Genomic DNA, 17,860 nt, shown 5'->3' with positions numbered 1-17,860 from the left:
TTCTAAATGAAATAGAAAAAATAATCTTAAATCAACTAGGAAACTAATACTATCCCCGCATAATAGATTCTGAACCTTATCGCAGGACTTTCTTGATGTCCAGTTGACCTGAAATTTTAATCGTATATAAAACAAGACTATTGAAAGCTTTTGGTATAATATGACCCCAATTCAATAGTTGAATTGAAAATTATGTTTGTTGAACTAAAACTATGCATTAGAAAAAATAAGCATGTAGCTGTCGAAATTAATTAGTCCATGAAGTAGATGGATCACGCTCTTCTTGTACATAGATTAAATTGATTAAGATCTGATTATCACTTGTTAAAAATATGACCTTCTTGAAATTCATCTTGATTAAAATACTCTGAATAAGCATGTTGAATGTATCTTTGAGTTTTTTTTGCTCTTGATCTTATAATTGGCCTATGCGAAACTTCTAATGAATCATTTAATATAGTTTAGATTATAACAAATCACTAGTTGATTTTTAATCAAATTTTACAATCTCATCTAAAACAAATAAAATTAGGGGCAAATCCTAATTTACCATCCAACTTTTGGGTTGTTTCAATTATATTCTTAAATTATTTTTCATATTAATTATACTATCAAAGAATTTTGTTTTTCAAGTGAACTACTCCGGTAGATATAATTAATAAAATTATTAATCATTTGCGTGCTTCTCACGTGCTCCTTACTAGAGGAGGAAATTAGAGGAAAATTTCTTTTCAACTCCTATGCAAGATGAGTCACGTGCTTCACATGACATCAAATTCTAAAATTTAAATTTTTTTTTTCTGTATTTTAGTGATAGCTTCCATGAGAGAATGAATTTTATGACTAGATGGCGGGTCTCCATTAAAAAAGCGATTAGAAACATATTTAACATAAGGATAAGAAAATAGATTTTTCTCCAAACATATTAACCATTTATCTTCCAAAAGGGAACCTCCCCATCCCCTCTTATCTGACCACACCTTTTTTCACGATTTCTTTCTACTATAGTTGTTCTAGAACACATAACAAAGTAAAAATAACTTAGAATTGATGCACACAACAAACAATAACCTGAGATCATTGGGTTTTGATACTAATTTGTAATAACATGAGAAAACAAATTAATGGTGGAAGTAGGGTATAACATAAGAACCCTAATTTGTTGTTTTATTGCTGAAAAGAAAAATCTATCATGGTTGGCCTTTTTAAGAGGTTTACATCTTAAATAAGTTCAAAAACAAACTTAAACAAACTAGAAAACCTAAAAATAAAGAAAAAATAATAAAAATCCTAAATAAACTAGAAGAAATACAATTACCAATATTTAATATCCTAAACTAAATAAAAAAAATAAAATCACCATAAAAAAATAGTTTCCTGAACTAAATAGAAAATAATATTAACTAAGAAAAATGATTTCTCTAGAAATTCTCAAGCATCACATTTTTTCAACTCTTCTAAATTGTTCCCTTTGTTTCCTTCTAACCAACAAAATAATCTAATTAAAGATAAATGTTTAGTTTTTTTTATCCCCTCCTCATTTTTCTTTCTCTGCTGATTAGCAAAGCCTAAAGATAATTTCATTTTCAACCTTCACTCCCACTCCCACTCTAGCTAATTTTTCATTTCTTTTGTTTAAAAATTGAACCAAGCCCCGGAAAACAAGGCACTATAAAACAAAAACTCTTGCTAATTTTGTTCTTATAGCTATGAAACTTGGTGTGACCTAGTAAGTTAATCTAAGATTTAAGTGATGTAGGGTCTTGATTGAGTTTTAAATAGGTAAAATTCAGGCTTGCAACTGACTTTGTCAAACCTCCACGATCTACCAGGTCAATACATAACCTGATTGACCTGGCATAATTCAAGTGAGACCCAATTTTTTTTCTTTATATTTTCTTAAATAAATCTAAAAATTATAAAATTAATTTATGAATACTTAGCTCTATATATTTTTTTTATAACCTACATCCATATAAAATATTTATTGACTTTTTAATATGGGATATCTATACACGGTCTATATCCACATCAATATACATCTATATGATTTTTTTTAATTTTTACATGTGGGATTACTATAAATAATCTATTTTTATATGAAGTGTTTTTTAATTTTTCTATGAGATAATTATATAACCTAGATTAACATGAGTTGTTTTTGAATAATTTTATGTGAATTATTAAAATTTTAAATATTTTTTATTTTTTTACATCAACTTGTAATTCAGACCCAGGTACTATTTGCCCCATTCCACGTGTAATAACTATGCTCGCAGCAGCCCTTACTTTGGAAACAAAAATAATAAATAAATTACATGAGCATTCTATTTTAAATAAAAAAAAATAGCAAAAACATTAGAAAAAAAAGAAGAAAGAATCCAAATTAAATATCAGAGAGAAAAACCAAATCTGCCATTTGTCAAAGCAAAACGAATAAACTACGAAAACAGAAGCAAATAAAAAATAAAACCCTTGAAAATAAAAAGCAAAGGGAAAATTTCAACAGTGAAGTGAATGAGTGAGAATCATGTGATGTGATCCACCTCCACCACTCTCCTTAACTTTGAATCAAAATAAGCCATAATAGCAATACTAATAAATTTTTCCACCTACAACAAACCACCCTCTTCTCCTCTCTCCCTTTGTCTTTTGTCTTTTGTTTTTTTTTGGTCTTTTGTTTTTTGTTTTTTATTCACTTTCAGTCTTTCACTCCTCTTTACTTCAACTGCTAATATTTTTGTTCTTTTTCTGGGAGAGAAAAGCTTTGTTTGTTTGCATCAATGGCTTCAAGCGCTTCAAGGTTTATCAAGTGTGTTACTGTCGGAGATGGGGCTGTAGGCAAGACCTGTATGCTTATATGTTACACAAGTAACAAGTTCCCTACTGTATGTTCTTTGGTCAATTAAATGACCCATCTAACTATCTCACCTCAGCTGTGCTTTATAATTTATGGTTTTTTTTTGGTGATTTAATGTGTTTTTGCATCTGGGTTTTGCTGCTTTTTGTTTTTAGCTCTATTTTTAATTTAGTCTCAGTATCTCTCAAATCCTTTAGCTTCTGGGTTTTGCTACAAGGATAAAGTTTGTCTTTTTTAGTTTCTGTTTTAAGATAATGATCTTGTGTTTAGGAGATTTTAGTTTTTTAGGCTTAATATTTTATCTCCATATGAAAGTTTCTTGCTTTCTGCTGTTGGTTTTGTTCTTTCATTCAAATAAACATAAAAAATCAAGTTTCTTGCTTAATAAGTGCTATTGTCCCGTTTTAGGCTTCATTTATTTTGTCCTCATTTGAAAGTTTCTTGCTTTTTGCGGTTGATTTTATTCATTCATGCAAATGAACAGTAAATGTTATTGATGATTTTTTTTAGGATTATATACCTACAGTGTTCGATAATTTCAGTGCAAATGTGGCAGTTGAAGGAACCACTGTAAACTTAGGCCTCTGGGACACAGCTGGTATGATTATTTGCTTCGCTGCATGTTTTCTTTTTAATCTTTTTTTCCATAATTGTGCCTTCTTTTTTTCTGGAAACAGTTTTGCCAAATTAGGCAACTTTTATGATTCATTTGTTTCATTGACTTCCATAGGGCAAGAGGATTACAATAGATTAAGGCCCTTGAGCTACAGAGGTGCAGATGTCTTTGTCTTAGCTTTCTCACTAGTTAGTCGGGCTAGCTATGAAAATGTACTTAAAAAGGTGCATCCTTTTTTCCAAATTGTTATCTTCTTAACTTTCTGGTTTCTTTTTTCTTTTATACTCGTTGTATATCAGTTTCAAATATGAGATTGTTTATCCAGTGGATTCCAGAGCTTCAGCACTATGCCCCTGGAGTTCCAGTAGTACTGGTTGGTACCAAATTGGGTAAGTCTGCTAGCATCCATCATCATTTTTTCATCCAATTCAATGCTGGTTATTGTTCTTTTCTTGGTATTGATCTTGTCAATGCTGTTATGTCTAGGTTATACTGGTTAATATTTGCATCAAAGTTGTTTATTGCATATTGCTTAATAGGTGAATGGTATATCTTCTTATTCAGAACTTGGTGAGCTCACCGAAGGCAATTTTGAGATATAAGCAGGCTAAAATAAGGACTTGTTCATATTCCAAGTCAAAACTACTTGGCAATGAGGCCATTGATGCATTTTGGTTCATTAATATGTTGAAAGTAAATAATGAGTTTCCTCTTGTACTTTTCAGTTTTATTTGATATATTTTCTGAAGCCTTTTCATCATTCAAGCTTGAAATTCAATGGATAAATCTATATGAGTCACAAATTTGGGCAGACTTTCTATGTGTGTGTGTCAACATCACCTTTCCAATGGAAAGCGTTGTCCAATTTTGCAGGTTTAAACTTTCAGGTTTTTGAGCAAGTAGGAGATAAATTTTAGGAAAGGAATTATATATAGACCAATGGGTTCGTAGTTTAATGGTACTCATGCAAAGCTAGAGGAGTGAGGTCTCAAGTTTGGTTTTCATCCATTGGTAATCTAAAAAAAACAAAGGTGAAGTTTTGGAAAGAAATTGAAAAGTGATGACCAAGGCATATAAAGGTTATTTTTGCTATTAATATATGGATTTTGTAATAGGAAATCTTTGAAAAACCCGAATCCCAACTGAGATATTTCTGTCATGTTCAATCCTTTCTCTTCTTAAACTCAGTCCTCTTTGTTTGCACAATTCTTCCCACATAACCAAGTGAATTTTCCCTTCCCTGGTTAGTAGCATTAGATGCTGATTGAGATGGGTTTGATGATTGAGGGTCTGTTGTGTGATCAGAAAATTGTTCAGGTAAGTTCTCTCAAGGTTGGAATACTTGATGAAATTTAAAAGTAAGGAAATTAATCCATTCTTTGTTAATATTGTTCTATCAACTTGCTTGCGGATACATTGCAATTTACATTCTATAGTGTATCCATTCTTTATGCTATTCCATAACATTTAATCTCTTGAGAGGGAGAGTTGTTCAACCACCTTATTGGATTGCAAAAAGTGTCAAAGTTAGTATTCTTTTTTTTTCTTTTTTCCTTTTTTGCAAACCAGTGATGATCATTGATTGCCTGTAAAAAAATGAATAAGAAAAGAAACAAGAATATTGTTAGCTCTTGCAAATAATGACTTCTTTTCTTTTATCCTTCCAAACTGATGGTGGTCATTACTTTCTGGAAAAAATGAATAAGAAAAAAAAATGATCACTCTTGCAAATAAAGACCTTATGGGTGTGTGTGCCCGTGCTTTTTTGTCAAACTAATGGCAATCTTTGCTTTTCTGAAAGAAAAAAAGAATGAGAAAAGGAAAAAATATTGGTCATTCTTGCAAATAAGTGCCTTTAGGGCACTTGGAAAATGAGTTTGGTTGTAACCAACTTAAAGTCTCCTTTTGGGGTTAAGAAAAAATATTGGTCATTATCGCAAATAAGGATCATGTGCATGCCTTTAGGGCGCTTAAAAAATGAGTTTGGTTGTTACCAACTTAAAGTCTCCTGCAGGATTAAGGAAGGATTTATAGATTATTTCTGTATCATTGTATTCTGTACAGAATTGAGAAATTTTTTCCCTCCTTTTGACATTTTGTATAATAAACCTAACTGGAACTTAATTTTGTGGGACAACATAACTGCTGTCAAGTCAAGGGCATAGCTTTTTCTTTTTCGTTCTGTGATTCCTTCCCTCTCCATTGTTCCTTTTGTCTTTTCACTGGCTTAATGTGAATGATTGTCATATGATAAACATTATCTATTTTTTTTTTTAAAAAAGTTACTTACAATTTCATACTACTTTTTACAACTCACTTGTATGATTATGTCATACTTCATTGCACTCATTATTTTATTAATCTCACTTATGAATAGCATAATTCTTGCTTTTTGTCAGGAAGGATATCAGTCCAAGTTCCCTGACCAAATAAGAACTCTGTTCTCTTTGATGTAAAATTAAATTGTATTGCCTTTCATGTCCTTGAGAGTTCTAGATTATGTGCAAACTGATTGGCATGAGCCTAGCCATCCATACTGCTTTTCATAATCCATGATGTTTCACAGATAATTTTGTGCTCTTATGTTTCATGAATCCTTCTGCTGGGAACTGTTGACCAATTACATGAGCTTTATTGACATTTAACATTTATATTGCGGTGATTAGCTTTGTGAAGCACCTTAGATGTGAATCTAATGAATGGTTTAAAACGGACATGTAGATCTTCGTGAGGATAAGCATTATTTGGCTGATCACCCTGGATTGGTGCCTGTGACCATGGCACAGGTGCAGTTTCTATTCAATGGTTGTTTATATTTTTTCTTGGTCTTCATGTGATCAACATTTTTTAATGATATCGGTTATTCTATGAATAGGGAGAGGAACTCCGAAAACAGATTGGTGCAGCATATTACATCGAGTGTAGTTCAAAAACTCAGCAGGTATGTAATAGTTTGGCAATATGTTGAGTTGTATTGAGTACCTATGTATACTATCCATGAAATTGACCACCCAGCTAATGTTTATTGGATGAATTGATCATAGAAAGTTAAATCTTCTAGAGAAAAGGAGGTAAAAAAACTGCCAAAAGTCTTACCTCTGCAACTGTATGCAGTGGTATTCTCCTGAATTAATCTGAGTGCAAATTTCAGGTTTCCAAATGCTTGGCAAAACTGATTTTCCTCTTATGAAAATTTTATCAATGGGCTCTGTGCTATTTGGCATACATCCTGACTGTGTGACAGTCCTAAAGTAATATATTGCAGGCTAAGTTTACTATTATCATATAAGAATCTTGCCCTGCCACTATTGCATTTAGGACGACCTTTTCTAATTGTTCCTTGCAGGCATTAGATCACTTATATTATCATGTTGTAAATGACTTTTTTCATGCTATTGCAGAATGTCAAAGCAGTTTTTGATGCTGCAATAAAAGTAGTTATAAAACCAGCACAGAAACAAAAAGAGAGGAAGAAAAAGCCGCGCCGAGGGTGCCTGTTGTCAGTACCATCATTTTCTGCACTTTTAAGAGTTTTTTTTTAGAAAGACATGCAAAGTTTTCTGATCTCATATCCTCTTGACATATAGATCTTGCAAATTATCTTGGTGTCACTTATGTTTGGGTTTCCTTTATAAATGTTTTCATAGGCTTCTCTGATTTTATTTTTTGTTTCCCTATCCCTTTTTTCAGAGCTACTGCCACCACTTGTGTAATCATGTCAAACTAAATGGAAACATTTTATAATTTTTAGACTAATAGTTCACAGGCACCTGCAGTCATTTCTATCAAATGTAAATAGTATTCCTTTTTCATGTACAAGATTAAGCAGTTGGCATCTTAGTTGTAGTGGCTAAGTGTTTCTTTAATCAGTGGAAAAGGATTGCGGAGACATGGGTTTTTTGGATGCTAAGGAATATCCTAGGCCTGGGTCCCTTGAGTTGGTAAAAGCGACCATCTAAATTACATATGTCTGAGAAGATAGAATTGGAAGATTAAGTTCAAACTGAATGTCTCAAGGATGTTGAGTAGTGGATGTGAATACGTGGACTGAAATATGTATATATTGAAAGGACATATATATAGAAAGTAGTGTTGAGATGTAATATGGAAGGGACAACGCGAAGGAAGTCTCATGGATATTTACTGGTTCATTTGGGAATACAAGGGTTCTAAATTTCTAATATGTTTATTGATATAGAATTTGTGGAGACGGAGACTGTGCCATTTATTAGTTTTCTTTTTGACTTGGCCTTGATGCCTCTGTGTTAGAAACATAAGTTGATTTGCTAACTGTTTTTGTGAGTAGCTTTTTTTTTTGTCACGTGTACACTTCTTGTCATAGAGAGAGCATGGAGAATGAGCAGATCTTGTTATGTTACATATATTAGACATGACCTTATGCCCTGCTCACAGCTAGCTAAATGTCTTTTGTGATCGAGTTTGCCATTGTTGCAATAGCCAGCTGTTTCTCCTCACAATGCATACAGGTCCCATTGTAGAATGACAGAGCTATGGAGTTATTAGAATGACTTCACTGTTTCGGTCAATTGTCATTAACTTGTCTTCATATCTATGATGTTATTTGATGGGCACTCCCTCAGAGATAACTTACTGAAGAAGAGGTCCCTTAATGGTGCTATTTTACATGCACTGAATGTTCTGTTGAAGGTCTTTTGTCTGCCTCATTCATCTGGCTGCTTCCATTTAAATCTTATCTGTTTTACTTGCTTGTGCTATTCAGAAACTGAGCTTCTCTCATTCTTTTTGCATTATTCCTTGAAACGCAGAAATGTCTTTTGCGGGAGGAGGCTTCTGTGTCTCGAATGAAGAACCCATCATCTCCAAGGTGGTTACTCTTTGGCATAACTGTGGCACCACACTGCTCGGATATACCTCAAGATGTTGGGTCCTGCGAATTTGATTTTGAATGCGGCATAGTTCCTTGCTAAAGGTCGCGCTCTCCAATTTCAGTGGAAAACATGCTCATTCAGTACTAATCTATACTTTGTAATTCATTGTATAAAGTGGAGCTCAGCTGGCTTTGTTTCAAGTTTTTATTGTTCACGGTATATTTCCTGACCTTTTGGTTTAACACTAGTAAAACATGATTTGTTTTTCCTTCTGCAAGCTGATTTCTCTCTTTACTTTTTACAAGCTGGTTGTTATGAATCCAAAAGAAAACCTAAAAGACGACCGTGTTCAGGGTGATACTTAAATGCCTTTACTGGCTTATTGCCCATCGGTATTTTGTCTTTAGATCCATGAACAAAGATGATGTTGAGGTTGCAACCTGATTCTTAAGGAGGGTGATGTACCCAGGAAACAGAAAAGATTAGGCATTCCAGACCCGACCAGGATTTTAATCATGGCAGACAAAGCTTGGTGCGAACCAGTCTCACCCGTCGCCATTAAATCGAGTGCCCATAATACAGAAAAATGGAGATAGAAAGAAAAACGCCAACTGAAAAGAGGCAGCACGCAACCCAACAACAGTTAGAAAAAGAACCAAAATGAGATTGTATGAATTGAAATGGTCTAGGTTTTAATGCATAACATCATTCCCATGCTTGTCACGTAACACCTCCTTACACGTGAACCTGCAGCACCTGGGCGAGTGTATTTCACAGTCAAGACAGCATCATAAACCGCCCAGTAATATAAAATTTCATCCTTGGAGATGACAAAACCTTAACCTCTAAAATTTGTTGGATGCAATTCAACTCTTTATCAGATTTCACTGGTTATTGTGGTTCAGCAGTTTTCATTCGAATCTCGAACCTAAAAATTGAACCTACACAAAAGTACAATTACAATTTCCATGACGAACCATCCTATAAAGCCTCTGCCGACCATACAAAACACCGAGAAATCTTGAACTGCAACAGCAGCTATCTGTGGAAAGGATTTCTTATTCTCGAAGCTAATTCCATGTTCCAGCACCAAAACAATAGCACCACAATTCAAAGGCCAATTTTAAGAGATGATAGCAGGTGTTATATCGTTGGTCAAATAGAGGACAAAAATGGGAGAATGTCATGAACAAACCTAGATTAATTTAGAGTTCATTCACCCTTTGGCGAAGATGGTAGCAAAGTTGGGTAGAATTGGCGTGTAGCAAATAATCTACACCAAGTTAAAAAAAATAGAATAAATTAAAAGGAATACAGCATCCAACCATTGTCAACTAAACCACATGCCAGTGCAAGAAAGGCTTCAGCACCAAAATTCACGGACCACTCTGCTTATATGTATGTGATTAAAGAGAGAATGAAAAGATAAATGAAGAAAGATTCCTTAACAACAAAGCACGTACAAAAGGGCTTCTGCTTAAAGCAGTTTACCAATCCAATCACCATTCATTCTCAAAATGGTTGGAAAAGGAAAGATGGTTTTGCATCCAGCAGTATAAATTGTCGATGCACTGGACAACAGTATGGACACCAATTTCGAATGTCTGGGCAACACAGTCACAGAATGCACGCTTTCCATTGGTTAAAATATCTACAAAGAGGAAAGTGAACTGCAGCCACCCAGTTCAAATTCAAGGAAATAACAGCTCAACAACCCCGGACAGATTTCTTGTAAGGCGCAATGGGTAAAGCGACAGGGTGGGGGTCGGAGACTGAACATCAAATAACTCACTTACCACCCATCCTTGAGATCACAAGTTAGACGATCTTTTGTAGTTAGCCAACATCCATCCAGGAGAACTGTAATTGAAAACACAACGAAAGCAGAAACAAAATTACTTGACCTGTGAGCAGGAACTTAAGTGCAACTCATGCCCAACAGAAAGCAAGTTAAAGAGGGTTTCCCCCTCTCCTTGATCACAAAAGAAAAGGCAATACCACAGCTACCTTATAGATAATTCATCAAATTAAGGTCAAGGTGAAACACAGAGAGAACATGACAAAAACTTACAGGTGGATCACTGGGTTGTCATTATTCATCACTAGTATCTACTGCCATGAGGATTGCTTATAACCTTCCCATCCACCCTCTGGCTCCTTCCGCTTCAAAACACCTCCACTGGTCACTTGATACATCCTCGATTGCTCCTCTGTAAGGACCTGTGAACTGGCAACAGATAGTTGCCTCGATGCAAGAGCTGAGGTCTCATCTCTACTTTCAATGTCTGGGCCTAAAGGCCCAGCATTGAGATCTAGACCCTGTCTTCCCCATTTCCTACTGCTCTCCACAGCACCATTATTGTTATTGTTACTGTCTGGGAAGTTAACAGCATAAGAAGGCCTTGGATAATGAGACGAGACTGCACCTAATACTTGAGAGGGTACTGTCGGAAAGCAAAGTCTCCCACCAGATGGTGAATCCACATACGATGCTGAACCACCAGAAAATGTTGCTGAGGTAAGAGGAAAGTTGGTCCCAAAAGGAAAGACAGGATACTGGAAAGGAGGAGATGGAAATGGCACTGCCGGAGAAGAAGACAACACTGCTCCCCTGTAGACATCAGTATTAAATGGGTTGCTGCCAGTAGAGGAAGCCAACATCCTCTGAGGCCCACCAGTTGCAACTACTGGGAAAGGCTGCTCTCCTCTATCATGCAAGATAGATTGGATTGTGACAGCAGGATAAGGATTTCCTTGAGGAAACCAGGAGGGGAAGTTTCCAATTTCCGTACTGTTCATCCGAAGGTTAGAAATGAGTGGTTGAGATGGCACAATGTTTCGGGTATGCTGGCCAAGTGGTGATGGTTCAGCACTCACCTCATCAACAAGAGGGCCATCATTCAAATCAAAGTCTCTGCAACCACCAACCTTTCCATTTAGAAAACCACCAGATGATTTGGCGGGATGAAGTGGGGCATCCAGCCTCTGGCCAATGCTTGTTAAGTGATTACCAATATCACTAGCTTCATCTGCTCTATTCAAATCAAAATCAAGTCCCCCCGAGCTTCGAACAGGTATCGAACCCATCAGTGCATCACGTGCACAATCATTATTCTTTGCAAGGTCAGAAACAGAAACTGTCTCCTGAGCAGAACTTCGTGAAGCCAAATCCTCGAGGATTCTTTCATCAGGAACATTCAAGTCAATATCTAACAGGGGGCGACCAGGCTTGGAAACCATTGCATCAGGTAGTGAGATATTAGCTGTACCTAATGGAATCTCCAAAGCTTTTCTAGGTTCAGCTGGCCGAAATGCACTTGTGGCTGCCGATCCCTTCCAACCAAGCTCCCGTCTACTCTTCAGTAGATCCTCTGGTGGAGCAAAGGACCCTTTTGCAGCAGCGGCTACTGTAATGGAAGCAGGAAGCCCACTAGACACAGAAGAAACAGGTAAGGGAAAAGGGCTAATTAGCTGAATCGCAGAAGAGCATCCAGGTGCTCTCAAATCACTTGACTCCCCATATTTCCCATCATCAGAAATAAAGCCTTCATTCAGATCAAATTCAACTTTTGCTTCCAGATCCGATCCCCCTGTAGCAGATAAAGAAGAAGCAGCAGCAGGGGCAGACATACATTCCTCTGTTTCATCAGCTCCAGTGCCAGCCAAATTTGACCTTGTTGACACTACTAGTTCTGGTGCCTGAACAAGTGTGGGTGCTGCCTTGTGAGCAGCTGGTCTGGCACTACATTGCTCATTGACCTGAATGCCTCCCAAGCTCTCCACCTTGCACTCACCTTCATAATCAGTTGTGGCTGAGGCTGTATTACATTCATGTTCAATTTTATTTTTCTCAGTAGAATGACTCCTACCATCTGTTTCACCAGCCTTCACATCATGCATGTTTTCAGAAACCACATCCTTGCCAGAACTAGAAGGCTCGCGCACTTCATCATTGGTTCCTTTTGCAAAATCAGACTGCAACATAGCAGGTGGTTTTGGCTCATCCCCAATAGAAACATCCAGCTCTTTATTCATTTTTTTCTTGTTCTCACCATCAGTCTCTACAGGATGGTTTGTTGATGATACATCAATTGCATCAGTCCCATCTTGCACTCCTGTATTGTTGATCTCATTTAAGACAGAACCATGCAACTTTTCTTTTTCATCAGATATGCCATCTAAATTTGATCTGCCACCACCCTCTTTCTCCCACAGCTCCTTGCCCCTACAATTTGATGTTTTCACTGCCATGCTTTCAGGGGACACAGCAGCTAATAGTATTTCCTCTGATTTCACATTGCTTTCTAGGCATGGTTCAGCAATTTTCTTCCCATCCACATGGGAAGAATTGGGAGGTCCATTGAGCTCCCCTGTGTGTTTTTCTTGTGAAAACAGAACTGTTTTAGCCCCTATGTTCTTGGACAGTGAAGTACCAACAGTAATACCCTGCTTCTCATCTTCATCATCAACAGGCTTACCTTGGCTTTGAGCAGGAACATCACATGGTGATGATTTTGCTCTCGAACCACTTGGTGCACAGGGGTGCTCGATAGGCATGTTTCTCCGTGGAGAATCTGTTGGTGAAACCATATCAGACTTGGACATCTCCCCGGCAGCTACACTAGCAAGCAGATTCATACCAACATCATCACCAACTGACATAGATGCATTCCCATCAGAGTATTTTGCACAACTTTCAATCAAAGCATTCATGGAGCTGAAAGATGCATCATGCAGCTTCCCAAATTTATGTTCATACACATTTGAAGAGGGTGTAGCTTTTGAGACTTCACCTAATTTACTAGCATCATCACCCATACAACCATGCTCTTCATCAGGAACAGTGGCAGGTGACCCATCACCCTCATCTGACCCAGTCAGCACCTCTTTGAAATCATTGCTTTGCCACGACTCGGTCTTAACATCTGATGCAATATTAACTCGATATGAATTAATTTTTTCCTTCAAATTATGATCAAACTGGTCATGCATCTCCGAAGGCACAGGAGAAGAATCTCTGCTATTCATGACTGAAGTGTCTTCCAAAGTTCCCCCACTGGAACTTTGTGCAGGACTGCGACCTTTGGTGGGAATTTTAACAATGAATTTATGACTGAACCCTTCAGCCGTTGGAACATCAAGTGCTTGATCGCATGCCAAACTGGACTGTTGTAATTTCTCTGAACCTGGATTTCTGTGCAAGGGAGAACTTCTGCTCGACCCACTATCCCTTTGGACCCCAGATACAGCTGGGCCTGGAAACCCATTAACTGATTTACGTTGCCGCAAAGAACCACCAATGATCTTATTTGTTGCCATTGAAACAGCAGTAGAGCTCCTTGCATCCTCCTTTCCCGGCAATCCTGAAGTTTTGGCATGGTCACTAGAACAAGATTGACTATTGTTGAGGGACTGACTGGAACTGCTGCTTTTCTCATCCTTTGCTGCAGATGCAGGTAGATCTGAGGCCCCACTGACACCAATATTTCTGAGCTGTCCATCTTTCAAATTATTACCAACTGTGCCAGGTGATGCTGTCGATTTTATGGGGCCTGGAGATGATGCAGACTTGGTCACAGTCTCCCCCTGGACAGGCTTGACTGGACCACTTTTCGAAGCAGAGAGTTGCACAACTGAGCTCTTCATTGCAATCTCTGAGGATACACCAGATGGTCTATTCCCAACCTGCGAAACTTCAGGAATGCGCGATCTAGTAGACCAGGTGACACCTTGGTTAGAACTAAACTTTGCATTTGCATCCATTTCAGCCTCAACCCGTTTCTTCCACATGTCAACTAAACTCCTTGCTTTCTTCTGTATTTCCAAATTCTTATGTGTCCGCAAATGATTCACAGATTTGCCAATATTACACATTTGCAGAGCATGAAGATTTATAGGGAGTTTATCCAGTGCATGAAGCAAAACTAATAAAAATTCCTCAACAGATCTATCACTATCCTTGGGGCTACTACCATCACCAATCTTCCCTTTATGCACCTCCTGTAGCCATTCATCAAATACAGGCAAGCCCCTCAGCTGCACAAACCGATTTAAGCAATCAAACTTATCTGTGGCTGCTATCACACCAGCTAGCATTGACCGGCCAACCAAATCTACTTTTCTCTCATTCCTCTCAGGTAGCATGAGATGCACCAATTTCTCAACCCCTTCAGAATCCACAAGTCCCCCCTTCTCTGTAAATTTAGAAATCTCAGATTTCCAAATGCTTTCTGGTCTATGAACAGAATCCACATCATCCATTTTAGAAAAACGTTCTCGTTTAATGGGCTCAGACCCCTGATCTCCACGCTCCCTTTTCTTGCCCTTAGATTGTGAAGGAAAGGAGGTAGCATTATTCTGTACACTATCAGAACTAGGTTTTACCTGTGATGTTGAAGTTGGACCATTCATTGTCTTCGGAGAACATCCATCTGGTTGAACTGTTGCATGCATTTCTAAACGTGTCTTAGATAATAGCTGATCCACTACTTCTTGTCGTTCCTGTGTAAAGAAGAGTTAACCATCAAATGGAAATGTAAATTCAAAGCAAATTCTTGAAGGGCAGCTACAACTCACATTAATATAATCCTGATCAGTTAGCCACCATAAACACTTGTTTGTAATGTCATAAACTCTCCGGCACACAAATGAGCAAATCCCTGATGGAAGTTCAACACCTTTTGGAAGGAAGGCAACTTTACACGGATGGAGTAGTGATGCAGCAGGAATTTCATCCTTGTGAAAGGAAAAGAATACTTCGTTTGGCGCAGCTTCCAGTAGGATGCCTTTGCCAAGCTTTATGTCAGCAGGTCGATAAAGCCAATTCACACCTAACTTTAACTTGTTCTCTTTATCAGTAGTCAGCCTTTGAATTATTCCAATGAAAGGAGGGGAGTCCTGGGGTGGTTTGAACAGAGCAGAGTCTCCAATACTGACCTTGCGTCCATCCTGTTAAAGGAAAAAAATAAAACATAGGGCACTTTAGGTAACTTATTACAAATGCATCTTTATACCAATTACATCAACAAATGTTCTGCTAAAGTAGAAAATGTAGCCTGCATTTTGATAGCATAGATGATTGCTGAATGGAATATCATTAACTGGCCATTAATATCATAATAAAGATACCATCATCAAACCACTAGATAATTACCATTATGAACTTCATGGATTAAAAATCACAGCTTATGAGTCCTCTTATCTCATTTTCATTCATTAGATACTTGATTAAGCACTTAATCAATAAATCTAAGCCAGGCCATCATCAGTAAAAGAAATTACATACAAATGCCTCAATGCATATGATTGTGCTAAGATGTAATTATGAGGAGATAAGTCATTCAAAGTTACACTTCGCACAGCTAAAAGGAACAAAGCAGAGTGTTCCGTCAACAGTCATAAGAAAGAAAAACAAAAGTGGAAATTGAACTTAAAACCTACTGCTAAAAAATTTCACAAATACAAGAAAAAATTGCCCCCAAACTGAATTTAAGCAACAATATCATGTAGCAATACAAAAATTAATTTGTTGTCATATTTCCCAAAATCCAACTGAGAATTGCAATAACGAACACAATACTAACTGAATTGTAGAATTCCCACGCTAACAAAAATCAAAGAAAATCTGAGCCAGCTCCTTTAATTCCTATATCAAACAAATAACCTCTCCATCTTTTATCAATCAAATCAGAGATTGCCCCATTTCCCATCATTCAAATCCAAATAACACAGAAGTACGATGAATTACAATCCAATACCTCTCATAATCGAAACAATGACCCAAAAACACACAAAAAAAAATCCCAAAAGAAAAGGAGTACCTTGTAAAAAGAATCAGCTGAAGATAACGAAGAAGAAGAAGGAGGAGAAGGGACGAAATCAGGAGCAGCTACAACTGAATTGTTGTTAACACGAGTGGGAGCAGTCCACATGTGCCGAATACGATCCTTTTTCCTCTCCTCCTCAGCTTCCCGCCCATGCAGCATAGCCTTGCATTTTTCCTTTCGAGTACCATCAACCCTTAACCCTAACTCACACTTTCCCCCTCAATTAATTCACCAATTCGAAAACCCTAGACCCACCCAAGACCAAAAATAATTGAAAAACTAAAAAACCCTAGCTTCCGTAGACCATTTCTAAGTGCAATTCAAACCCTAATTTGACCACAATCAATTACTTCCGCAAATCAATACATGCGATCCGTTAAATTAGAGATGCTGTTTTGAGTTTGAGAGAGAGAGAGAGATATCGAGAATCTAGAGAGAGAAAATCATGGAGAAAGAAAAGGAGAGCGAGCGAGCGAAGAAGAGAAATCGTAGTGGGGGAGACGGCAAAAAAGGGAAGATGTACGTGGTAGATAGACTGAACCATAAACCCGGACCAAGTCCCTGTCAAAAATTCTCAATGGGTCCGGTCTTGCCTCTTTTCAGCCCTCTAATCTTTTTGGGTTGGGATTGACCCGGCCAGTGACAGGATTTTGGATTATATGAGTTACTCTGGATTAATTTAAATTTTTTTTAAAAAAATATACTTGAGATTTTAATACCATTTAAGAAAAAATTATGAAAGAATCAATGTGTGCATGCCTGCGCGTGTGTGTATATAATAGTTATCCTATATCAAAAAATTATAAAACAATTCATATAAATATAAGCTATATATAATTATCTAATATCAAAAAATTAAGAAATATTTTATAGATGGATATATATACTCTCTCACTTTCTCACAAGACTAAGTATTTATATATTAATTTTCTATATATATATATATATAAAACAATTCACATCAAAATATTAAAAAACAATTCATGTGAATGTAAACTATAAAAAAATACATGAAGCTAAGTATTTATAAATTAATTTTCTATATTTTTGGGTTTTTTTAAAAAATGTAAAAAATAAAGTTGGGTTCACCCGAATTACGCTAGGTCACATGGGTTTCGAGTTGACTAGGCAAGTTGCCCGAGTTTAACTTAGCCAATTGCAAGCTCGGGTTTTGCTTATTTGAAACTCTGTCAAACAATTCATGTGGATGTAAACTATAAAAGAATACATGAGGCTAAGTATTTATAAATTAATTTTCTATATTTTTGGGTTTTTTAAAAAAATATAAAAAATAAAGTTGGGTCTACCGGGTTACGCTAGGTCACATGGGTTTCGGGTTGACTAGGTAAGTTGCCCAAGTTTAACTTAGCCAAATGCAAGCTCGGGTTTTACTTATTCGAAACTCTGCCAATGCCCGAGGTTGAGCTTCATAACAATGCCTTTTAAATATGATTTATGACCCGTTTATTAATATATTTAAAGGGTGTTTGAGATTGTGATACAAGATATTTTTCAAAATAGCTTTTTGTTTAAAAATACATTAAAATAATTTTTATTTTATTTTTAATTCCACCATATAAAAACTATAAAAAAACACTAAAAAGTATTAATTTAATCTTTTTTCAAGCCAAAACAAATTTTAAAAAGTATCTAAAAGCAAAAGCAGAGGATGTGTCAAATACACTTTTAAATAACAATAAAATCAAAA

General features: G+C 36.6%; 2 protein-coding genes across 3 annotated transcripts; one reads left to right on the top strand and one right to left on the bottom strand.

The window, feature by feature from the left end:
• The first annotated feature begins 2,427 nt into the window (after positions 1-2,427).
• Positions 2,428-8,603, top strand: LOC133675349 (rac-like GTP-binding protein ARAC8). Of its 2 annotated transcripts, XM_062096703.1 has the most exons (8): positions 2,432-2,888; positions 3,371-3,458; positions 3,591-3,700; positions 3,802-3,865; positions 6,198-6,262; positions 6,352-6,417; positions 6,878-6,975; positions 8,264-8,603. In XM_062096703.1, exons 1-8 carry the CDS (start codon positions 2,784-2,786, stop codon positions 8,301-8,303), a joined length of 636 nt encoding a protein of 211 aa, XP_061952687.1. In that variant the 5' UTR covers positions 2,432-2,783; the 3' UTR covers positions 8,304-8,603. The 2 variants fall into 2 exon arrangements, with proteins under 2 accessions (XP_061952685.1, XP_061952687.1); XM_062096701.1 differs by lacking the exon at positions 6,878-6,975 and having other exon boundaries at positions 2,428-2,888.
• Positions 8,604-9,609: 1,006 nt separating this feature from the next.
• Positions 9,610-16,688, bottom strand: LOC133675348 (uncharacterized). Its single transcript, XM_062096700.1, has 4 exons — positions 16,147-16,688; positions 14,903-15,274; positions 10,398-14,827; positions 9,610-10,186 (listed from the first exon to the last, which is right to left on the bottom strand). The coding sequence occupies exons 1-3, from the start codon at positions 16,309-16,311 to the stop codon at positions 10,436-10,438; spliced, it is 4,929 nt and encodes a 1,642-aa protein (XP_061952684.1). The 5' UTR covers positions 16,312-16,688; the 3' UTR covers positions 9,610-10,186; positions 10,398-10,435.
• Positions 16,689-17,860: the final 1,172 nt, after the last annotated feature.

The sequence above is a fragment of the Populus nigra genome, chromosome 16 (assembly GCF_951802175.1).
Source record: "Populus nigra chromosome 16, ddPopNigr1.1, whole genome shotgun sequence".
Classification (NCBI taxonomy): domain Eukaryota; kingdom Viridiplantae; phylum Streptophyta; class Magnoliopsida; order Malpighiales; family Salicaceae; genus Populus; species Populus nigra.
This window is presented reverse-complemented; position numbering and strand designations above follow the sequence as displayed.